This window comes from Notolepis coatsorum (genome assembly GCF_963971535.1).
Source record: "Notolepis coatsorum genome assembly, chromosome: 12".
NCBI lineage: Eukaryota > Metazoa > Chordata > Actinopteri > Aulopiformes > Paralepididae > Notolepis > Notolepis coatsorum.
The window spans coordinates 49339062-49350551 of NC_140176.1; the positions used below are offsets into that span (position 1 = coordinate 49339062).

An 11490-nucleotide genomic window follows, 5' to 3' on the forward strand; every position below is an offset into this window, starting at 1 on the left:
TTTATTGCCTATATTTATGTCTTTCTACTATTACCCTGCCCATACCTGTACGCCCCCCCCCCCCTCCTCCATGCTGCTATGATGCCGAAATTCCCCCAAGGGGATCAATAGAGGAATATCTCATCTTATCTTATCTTATTCTATCCCATCTTATCTTATCTTATGATGACATTGTCAAACAGTACCATCTTAATAAGGTGTACCAGCCAAATTACCCCTAAAGGATGATAATTTGCGTAGTAATAGCTCTACTATTCCTTTAGGTTGCGTGGTGTTTGGGTCCTCTACCCACCACTGCTGTGGTCAGAGCTGAGCGGCGTTCCTCCTTGGAGGCCATTGTTCCCTTCCACACCATGATGCTGGAGCCTCTGTTATCCACAATATAGCAGTCCTGACAGGGAGGGGAAAAGAAACAGCGCAGATTCATTCAACAGTGTAAATACATTCATGTTCATCATTTAATTCATAGTGATCGAGCTGCTATGTGAGGCTGCATGGTTTGTCTAGTCCACAACCCCATACATTTTTTCCAAATGACAATCAAATATTAATAGAGACATTTTAGTTCGGACACATCAGTAGACTTCATGTTGAATCCCAAGCCCATTTTATTTAAAAAAAACAAGTATTTAGTTTTTGTTATTACAAATTTGTGTGTTTATGGTTGTTCGAGATAAATAAAGATCAAATCAAATCAAACGTGGGGGCAGCCTGGTTTAGAATGACTTAAGACAGTTACCGCGGAGTGGAGAAGATCCTGGGTCAGAGGCTGGGTGGCCACCTCCTGAACCACTGGCTTCCCACTGTGATCAGACACACTGGAGAGAGATACGAACACACGCACGCACGCACACACACACACACACCGCACCGCACACACACACCGCACCGCACACACACACCGCACGCACACAGGTTATTTTTTATAGAAGATGAGAAATGTTGATGAGAGGGAATAACAGTGATATAGTGATATACACACCTAGCAGCTACATCCATAACGGATAATATAATAACTATAACAGAACATGCATTGTTTATCGAGCAAGTACACTATACCATTTGGCTGTGTTTATAGTAATCATTGTGGTAGGAACATAGACATTATATACTTAGAATTACAGATGCACAGATACTGATACTGGGATTAGATATCAGGCCAATGCCAAGCTAAAGGCACTGACCATATAAAGGAACCCAACCTGACTCTTTTGACACAGAGAAAAATAGGTCTCTAATGAAGAAGAACAGATTTTATTTTTGTCCGGTGATCCCAAACTAATAATGTCTAAATCTTTTTTTTTTATCCTCTCTTTCTCCGATTTTCTTCTCTGTTTTTCACTATTTTTTCACCTGGCAGCGAGGGCTCTCATTGGTGAAGCGTAACGCGTGGGAGGTCACGCTGCCTTCATCAAGTCCTGCCTCCGCTGAGCAAGCGCCCAGACCTGACCTGTAGGCGTCGCTGTCCACAACGCCAGATTACCACCCATGACTTCCCTCCCCCTAACTCAGCCAAACGAGTTAGTATGACGATCAGCCCAAGCCAAGGCAATGCTGACTCCGGGAGTCGAGACCGCAGCCTCTTGCATTGGTGACGAGCGCAATCTCCCCTACGCCACCTGACCGCCCCATAATGTCTAAATCTAATACTGTTTAGATTTATGAATATGATTTGTACTCGGCATCAGGCAATGTTTATTATTTCATTATATTGGTGCATCAGTTTAGGACCCCGGTCCTACTAATCACCCCAAAGTACCAGAAAATACCCCAAAATACCCCAAAGTATACCCCAAAATACCAGAAAATACCCCAAAATACCCCAAAGTATACCCCAAAGTACCATAAAATACCCCAAAATACCCCAAAGTATACCCCAAAGTACCAGAAAATACCCCAAAGTATACCCCAAAGTACCAGAAAATACCCCAAAGTATACCCCAAAGTACCAGAAAATACCAGAAAATACCCCAAAATACCCCAAAGTACCCCAAAATACCCCAAAGTATACCCCAAAGTACCAGAAAATACCAGAAAATACCCCAAAATACCCTAAAATACCCCAAAGTATACCCCAAAGTACCAGAAAATACCCCAAAATACCCCAAAGTATACCCCAAAGTACCAGAAAATACCCCAAAATACCGCAAAGTACCCCAAAATACCCCAAAGTATACCCCAAAGTACCAGAAAATACCCCAAAGTACCCCAAATAGTGTGTAATAGTGTAATAGTGTAATAGTAGTAATAGTGTGTAATAGTGTAATAGTGTGTAATAGTGTGTAATAGTGTAATAGTGTGTAATAGTGTAATAGTGTGTAATAGTGTGTAAAAGTGTAATAGTGTGCTAGTGTAATAGTGTAATAGTGTGTAATAGTGTGTAATAGTGTAATAGTGTGCTAGTGTGTAATAGTGTGTAATAGTGTAATAGTGTGTAATAGTGTAATAGTGTGTAATAGTGTAATAGTGTAATAGTGTGTTAGTGTGTAATAGTGTGCTAGTGTAATAGTGTAATAGTGTGCTAGTGTGTAATAGTGTAATAGTGTGTAATAGTGTAATAGTGTAATAGTGTGTAATAGTGTAATAGTGTGTAATAGTGTAATAGTGTGTAATTTGATTTGATATTTTTTATTTTCGTGTCTTACATACAGATGTATGCCCAGCCCATATGGGCTTACAAGACACATAACAATAAGTATATAATAATATACTTTACCAATTACTTAACAAATGACATATAGACCAAGATGGCCATAAGAAAATACAAGAAAATACAAAATGTAATAGTGTAATAGTGTAATAGTGTGTAATAGTGTAATAGTGTGTAATAGTGTGTAATAGTGTGTAATAGTGTAATAGACACTACTATTACACACTATTACACACAATTACACTATTACACTATTACACACTATTACACTATTACACTATTACACACTATTACACACTATTACACACTAGCACACTATTACACTATTACACTAGCACACTATTACACTATTACACACTATTACACTATTACACTATTGCACACTATTACACACTATTACACTATTACAATATTACACACTATTACACTATTACACTATTACACACGATTACACTATTACACACTATTACACTATTACACTATTACACACTATTACACTATTACACACCATTACACTATTACACTAGCACACTATTACACTATTACACACTATTACACTATTACACACTAGCACACTATTACACTATTACACTAGCACACTATTACACTATTACACACTATTACACTATTTTCTGGTACTTTGGGGTATTTTGGGGTATACTTTGGGGTATTTTGGGGTACTTTTGGCCTACAACTGGTGCAGAACGCAGCCGCGCGCCTCCTCACCAAAACAAGAAAATACGAACACATCAGCCCAGTTTTGCCCTTGCTCCACTGGCTGCCTATTAGCTTCAGGATCGATTTTAAATTAGCACTAAATGTTTTTAAATCATTAAATGGCACGGCTCCCTCCTATCTGTCCGAGCTCCTGCACCGCCACACCCCCCACCGATCCCTCAGATCAGCTGACCAGATGCTATTGGTGGTACCCAGAACCAGGCTCAAAACTAGGGGAGACAGAGCTTTCTCCACCGCAGCGCCTAGACTGTGGAACAGCCTCCCCCTCAGCGTACGGACTGCCCAGACCGTACAGGCTTTTAAATCACTCTTGAAAACCTACCTGTTCTCCTTGGCCTTCCCCCCTACTTAACCACCACTAGACCCCTGGCCCTTCTATCCTCTTTGTTTTACTGTGTCCTACCAGTTTTTATTACTTTCATTGCTTTATTATGTTTTTAATCCTATATCTTGCACCATACTGTTTGTTTTTGTTGCTTTCATTGCTTTGCTATGTGTTTTTTTTTCTTTCTTTTAATCTTATACCTTGCCTCACACTAATTTGTTTTTATCAACTTGCTTGTGAAGCACTTTGGTGTCAGCTGCCGCTGCCTGGAAATGTGCTATACAAATAAAACTGACTTGACTTGACTTTGGGGTATTTTGGGGTATTTTCTGGTATTTTCTGGTACTTTGGGGTATACATTGGGGTATTTTAGGGTATTTTGGGGTATTTTCTGGTATTTTCTGGTACTTTGGGGTATACTTTGGGGGTATTTTAGGGTATTTGGGGGTATTTTCTGGTACTTTGGGGGTATACTTTGGTGTATTTTTGTGTATTTTGGGGTATTTTCTGGTATTTTCTGGTATTTTCTGGTACTTTGGGGTATACTTTGGGGTATTTTAGGGTATTTTGGGGTATTTTCTGGTACTTTGGGGTATACTTTGGGGTATTTTGGGGTACTTTGGGGTATACTTTGGGGTATTTTCTGGTACTTTGGGGTATTTTGGGGTATTTTCTGGTATTTTGGGGTATACTTTGGGGTATTTGTGTATTTTCTGGTACTTTGGGGTGATTAGTAGGACCCCTTTTCATAGTCAACAGTAATATTTAGGGTTTTCATCCTAGATGTGAAGGCACATTTACACCTACTTTACACCAGGTACTATCACACATCTCATATCCAGATCTTATCTGATTCTGTGGAGGTCTTACAGGTAGAGTCTGATGAAGCTGCTCTGTGCTCGGTCAGGCTCATCATCAGGGACGGCCTCCTTCAGCGGACCCGTCCGCTGGCCCAACACCGCCTGCATGATCTTCATCAGCTCCGGGGAGTCCTCCTCGTCTCCTCCCTCCACCACCCCGATCTGAGACCGACCGCCCCTCTCCCTATCCCGGATGTCCTGGGCCAACAGGATTGCCTGGAGAGAGATGGGACAGGAGGAGAGGAGAGGAGAGGGGCAGGGGAAAGAAGAGGGCAGAGATTAGCCATAAAGTGGTAAATAGAAGAAAGGGGCAGAGAGGAGGAGAGGGAGCAGTGGAGTGGAGAGAAGAGAAGAGAAGAGAGGCGACATGGGAGGAGAGGAGCAGAGAGGAGAGCTTGAAGGTGAGAAGAGAGGCCAGGAGGAGAGAAGGAGTGGAGTAAAGAAGAAAGGAGAGGAGACAAGAGGAGAGGAGGCTAGAAGAGAGGAGAGGAGCAGAGAGGAGAGGAGAGGAAAATGTCCAATTCTCCAACATCACAGCCAGGTGAATATAATGTGCTGGTAATTTATATTGTTGTGGTTCTCCAGTAGTAAATACTAAAGCCTATCGCTTAATCTAATCTAATTGTATGCATTTTTATGCGGCACGGTGGTGTAGTGGTTAACACTGTCGCCTCACAGCTAGAAGGTCCAGGATTCGATTCCTGATTGGGGACCAGGTTGCCGCGTGTTACCCAGGTGGGGTATCTCCCGGACCTTTCTGTGTGGAGTTTGCATGTTCTCCCCGTGCTCGCAAGGGTTTCCCCTCCCGATAAGATGAACCCAATGGAAAAACATGCAGAACAGATCGCTAACGCTGTCGCGTCCCTGACGACGACGGACAGGAGCACTTGGATTGGTCCCCGGGCGTGGCCCCACGCCCATGTCTGCTCCCGGCTGCCCTTGGGGGGAAGGACGACGGGATGGGTTGACGGGAAAAAATTCTGTGTGTATCTATGTGTACCAGCCATCATGTGTGTGTCACTGCATGACGACATTGTCAATGTGTGCAATGAAAAAATACTTTTTTCCCCCAGTTTTTTTTTGATCTTATGTCCGAGGCAAGATTCCAGAGAGACAAATAAAGTAAATAAAGTACTCTTGAATCGCTGAGTGCTGCTGTACCTTGTGTTTCTCCCTCCTGTTGCTCTGGGGGCCATTCCACTGAACTATGGCCTTGCCTATGTCCAGCAGCAAGATGTCACTGTTGTTAAAACTGCTCCAGGACACCTCCACCTGGACAAGTGCACATAATGAGAGAGAGAGAGAGAGAGAGGAGAGAGAGAGAGAGAGAGAGAGAGAGAGAGAGGGGAGAGAGAACCACACAGCTTAATCAATCCGTTCAGTTGTTTGCTTTTATAAGATCAACAGTATTGTGGTTACCAAAACTTTATTTATCCCGAAGGAAATTCAGCACTACAGATCGCTCACAGTAAACAGTAAACATTTAGGTACTGTAGTCAGAAACAAAAGACACGAATAAGAATAAATAATAAAATACGGTCCGGGATATACATTCTGTTCCTTGCAGATTCCTCTTACCTCAGTGGCTGTGACATGTTTCCGTCCTTTGACGAGCAGCAAGCGCAAAATGTTGTAGACATTTGTCTGAACGTGGTGAAAACCTGAGGCCACTCCACCCTTCTTGTAGCTGAGTGGTGTAGAGCACATTACATCATCAACGTAAATCAAACATTACAAAAACAAACAAAGCCAGATTTAAAGGAGGGTTGATGCAAACACATTTTTTAAAAGTGACAGCAACCATCTTCATTCCAGACTGCTGAAGAACACGGGGAAAGAATACTGTTTTTTATTTGCTTCAACAAAACAATAGTAATTAAGTCTCTTAAGTCTGTCTGTCTTCATCTCTTTCTGTCTGGTTCTCTCTCTCTCTCTCTCTCTCTCTCTCTCTCTCTCTCTCTCTCTCTCTCTCTCTCTTTTCATCTGTCTGTTTGTCTGTGTGTGTGTATTCATCTCTCTCTCCCTCTCCCTCTCCCCTTCCCTCTAACGCATCATCCCAAATTCCCACTCCTTAACTCACATCAGGCCGTTTTTGAAGTAGCTCTTGAAGCGGGGCGCCTCGCTGCCCTGCACCTCCCTGTGCTGGATGGGCCTGCCCCCCAGGTACTCGTCCAGCTGGGTGACGTAGATGGCAGCCGCGCCCTGCTCGTCTGGAGACGAGGTCTTCCCTATCCAGTAGTGGATGTCCACAGAGTTCTGCTTCTCTGGACCTCTCTGGAGAAGGAAAAGTACACAGAGGGGACCGTCACCCACCCATTCTAAGAATTCACATGTCACTGCTATTTGGGTGCTATTTTCTTCTCATATTCAGACTTAATTATATTGTTTACGCCTATGCTTCTTAGCTCCTTACCGGAAGATGGTACCCCTCTCCTTCTACTGGGCGACTTCAACCTGCCTGACTCATCTCAGTCAGTCATAGTAGTCTCCCTCCTACAATCGTTTGACCTGACTCCCACTGCCATGCCTCCCACCCACAAAGCAGGCAACTCCTTGGATCTCATATTTTCCCGTAACTCCAGCATCATTAACACCACGGTAACTCCCCTACATGTATCTGACCATTCCTTCATATCCTTCTCACTAACTCTCATGCTTAACCGAAAGGTCTTCACCCCAACTCAAACAGTCTCACTCAGACGCAACCTGCCCTCCCTATCCCCCTCCACCCTCTCCTCTGACATACTATCCGCTCTACCTTTGAGTGACACCTTCTCTGCTCTCTCCACAGAGATGGCAACCTCCACCCTCCTTTCAGCCCTGGCAACCTCCTTCGACAAGCTCTGTCCCCTCGTTGAGAAACCTGCCCGCCGTTCCCCACCCAGTCCATGGCTGACAGATCCAGTGAGAGAACAAAGACAGGTCCTGAGAGCAGCTGAAAGGAAGTATAGAAAGTCACGCCTCACTGCTGACATCGACACATATCACAACCTCTTGTTAACATTCTCCAAAACCATCACTAATGCCAAAGCTTCTTTCTTCCACCATAGGATCGAGGCCTCTGCCAAGAATCTTCGCAAACTGCATGCTACCATGTCCTCCCTCCTCACTCCCCCCCCACCCCCCCCTCCCTCATCTTTCTCTGCCGAAGACTTTGCGATCTTCTTTGAGGAAAAAGTGGAGAACATCCGCAGCTCCTTCTCCCAACCCCCACCCATTCCAAATGCTGAATCGAGAACCTCATCCTTCACTCTGTCATCTTTCTCTCCCATTACAGAAGCAGAGACCCTGACACTGGTAACGTCAAACCGTCCGACTACTTGCCAGCTGGACCAGCTACCCTCCCCACTCCTCCAGACCATAGCACCAGACATCCTCCCATTCCTAACTGCAACCATCAACTCCTCACTCAACTCGGGGGTGGTCCCCACCTCCCTAAAACAAGCCAGAGTCACGCCGCTCATAAAAAAACCAACCCTGAACCCTACTGTCATAGGCAACTACCGTCCTGTCTCTCTTCTCTCCTTCCTTTCTAAAACACTTGAACGTGCTGTATCCAACCAACTTACTACTTATCTCTTACAGAATGACCTCCTAGACCCTAATCAGTCAGGCTTCAGGACTGGTCACTCCACAGAGACAGCCCTCATTGCGGTCACAGAGGCACTTCACTTAGCAAAAGCGAAAGGCCTCTCCTCTGTCCTGATTCTCCTAGATCTATCTGCAGCCTTCGACACAGTCAACCACCAGATCCTCCTTGCGGCCCTCGCAGGAATGGGAGTGGCTGGCTCTGCGCTGACATGGCTGTCATCATACCTCAATGACCGCTCCTACCAAGTGTCATGGAGAGGGACCCTGTCGGCCACCCGCCCCCTGCGGACGGGTGTCCCCCAGGGCTCGGTTTTAGGACCCCTTCTCTTCTCCCTCTACACTAAATCACTGGGTAACATTATCACGTCTCATGGCTTCTCCTACCATTGTTATGCCGACGATACTCAACTCTTCCTCTCCTTCCCTCCCTCAGATATCCACGTCTCTGTGCGGATCTCGGCCTGTCTGTCCGACATCTCAGCCTGGATGACGTCCAACCACCTCAAACTGAACCTAAGCAAAACAGAATTGCTCCACCTGCCGGCCAAATCCTCCCCCCTAACCGACCTTTCAATCACAGTCGAGAATGCAGCTGTGACTGCGTCCCCGACCGCCAAGAACCTTGGTGTTGTCCTCGACGACCAGTTGAACTTCTCTGCTCACATCGCAGCGACGACCAGAACCTGCCGATTCCTCCTGAGCAACGTCAGAAGGATACGCCCCTTCCTGACAAAAGAAGCCACCCAACTCCTCGTCCAATCAACAGTCATCTCCCGCCTCGACTACTGCAATGCACTGCTCGCTGGCCTCCCGGCCACTGCCACTAAGCCTCTTCAACTCATTCAGAACGCAGCGGCCCGCCTGATCTCAAACCTACCGAAGTCGGCCCATGTCACCCCACTTCTTAGGGACCTGCACTGGCTCCCCATTGCTGCACGAATCCGCTTCAAGGCCCTCGACCTAGCATACCGTGCGGCAAAGGGAACCGCTCCCGCCTACCTCCGGTCAATGGTCTCTAACTACACACCCTCAAGACCCCTACGCTCTGCATCTTCTGGCCGCCTCAGACCTACTCCTATCCAAGCTCCGGGAGGGTCATCAAAGAGAAGTCGCCTATTCTCAGTCCTTGCCCCACAATGGTGGAATGAACTACCCACCCCAGTTAGGACAGCCGAATCACGTCCAATCTTTCGCCGTCGACTAAAGACGCACTTCTTCAACCATTATCTGAATTAAAAAAAAAAAAAAAAAAAAAAAAAAAAAAAAATCTAACCCTAACTAACCGTACTGTCATGCACTTGTCCTAATAAACTAACCTACACTGTAGCACTCAACACTTTGATGAACATTGTTGCTCAGCTGATAGAGTTGTGCCCTTCCTGATGGCTTGTCGTACAGAACTTGTAAGTCGCTTTGGATAAAAGCGTCAGCTAAATGACTAAATGTAAATGTAAATGTACGCCGTTTAATTTTCATTTATGTATTTCTTCTATTACCATGCGCATACCTGTACCTCCCCTCCCCCATTCTGCTATGACTCCCAGATTTCATATATTCCAATCAATAAAGGAATATCCTATCTTATCTTTATCTTATTTATCAATTGTATTATGCTATTTTTTTTACTTGAATTTAAAAGTGATATGGTTTCTGATGTGAGCACATTCCATGAGAAATTGAAAACACAATAGTGATGGAAATTATGGCTCTGGATCTTTTGGCTCTGTTCCTTTCCAAGAGCCGTTCAAAATAACTCATTGTACTTTTTGTATGGGCGGGGTTTACTTGGTTTATTGCTCTTAAATCAAGATCTTTGGTTTATCCGTTGAATAATCACTAGGATAATGATAGGATAAGATTTGGATCAGATTCAAACTTACATGTATACACTGGAAACAAAGTCTCAAATCGTAATAGTTTATGTATAATATCCAAACTAGGTGTGATATTAAGTGTCCACCAAAGTTTGAAGGAAGAAACATAGGCCTATATTAAGGTGACATGACGTCCCAGATTTAAGTCTTCTGTCCTTGGCCATGTCCTGTCCCCAAAAAGTCCCTGATTCGTTCTTACAGTAAAAAAAAGAAAAAAAAATTAAACATGCTTATATCCTTATTGCATTATAGAAGGCAAAGGTTTGAATCCTGGCAGTTCTATTTTTTTCCCATGACTTTCTTAAAAGGCCCAATTATTCTCTGAATATCTTTGTTTTGTAGCAAGTAGTTTGTTTGTTGCCGCCATCTTTGTGTTCTGCGTTTGTGCCTAAATGACACTCCACAATTAAATGTGTTGAGCATCACCACCAACATCAGTGTCCGCTCCCTCTGGGGAAATCAACCAGATCGTTACTCACGTAAAGCACTATGTAGCAATCACCCTCCAAGAAGTTCCCAAACCCTTGGGCTGGAACAGGGACCATCACCATGTTCTGCAGGCAGAAGACAAACACACCAAATGCAAGTTGTGCATCTGAATTCCAATTAGAGGCGATGAAATCTGTCAAGATAAAATCCTCACCACACACACACACACCCAAGTCTCTCTGAAGCATCAAATAAGATGATTTTATTAAGGAAGCTCCTAAATATTTTTGTATCCACTTTTTTCTCCTTATTTTCTATTTTTCTCCCATCCCAATTTCGCTGTTTCCAATTCTCCCCTCCCCTGTCTTGAACGTTGCTCGCATATGCCCCCACTGGTCGGTACACGAGGAGGCAGCCTGTCACATCTTTTCACCTGCCAGCGCGGACTCTCATTGGCTAGGTGTAACGTGTGGGAGGCTCACACTACCCCCGCCATTTCCTGTCTCTGCTGTGCAGGAGTCCCCCAACTGATGTGTAGGAGTCGCTGTCCACAACGTCCAGATTACCGACTTCCACCCGCTGACTCTGCCAATTGAGCCACACACACACACACACACACACACACACACACACACACACACACACACACACACACACACACACACACACACACACACACACACACACACACAGCATGGTTGCACATGAATTCTTTTTTAATCATTGACTCACATTGATGGTCCATATCTGCAGGCCTGGCTTTCGGCTAATAGTTTTGAATGCGTCTGGAGTTTCCTCAGCCATTCTGCTGAACTGAAACACACATGAAGCCAGTGTAACGGGTGACATTCTGCTGAACTGAAACACATAGCACACATGAAGCCAGTGTAACGGGTGACATTCTGCTGAACTGAAACACACACAGCACACATGAAGCCAGTGTAACGGGTGACATTCTGCTGAACTGAAACACACACAGCACACATGAAGCCAGTGTAACGGGTGACATTCTGCTGAACTGAA

At 44.7% G+C, this 11490-nt stretch overlaps 1 protein-coding gene across 1 annotated transcript in view; it reads right to left on the reverse strand.

The window, feature by feature from the left end:
* Window positions 1-11271, reverse strand: part of vill (villin-like) — a gene marked incomplete at both ends in the record, with an annotated part of 29505 nt that extends 18234 nt beyond the window's left edge. Inside the window, 8 exons of the mRNA XM_084326207.1 lie at window positions 293-391; window positions 740-818; window positions 4584-4789; window positions 5735-5845; window positions 6152-6260; window positions 6654-6847; window positions 10518-10592; window positions 11200-11271. Coding sequence (XP_084182333.1) covers window positions 293-391; window positions 740-818; window positions 4584-4789; window positions 5735-5845; window positions 6152-6260; window positions 6654-6847; window positions 10518-10592; window positions 11200-11271 — 945 coding nt within the window. The remainder of the gene's footprint in view (window positions 1-292; window positions 392-739; window positions 819-4583; window positions 4790-5734; window positions 5846-6151; window positions 6261-6653; window positions 6848-10517; window positions 10593-11199) is intronic.
* Between the last annotated feature and the right edge of the window lie 219 nt (window positions 11272-11490).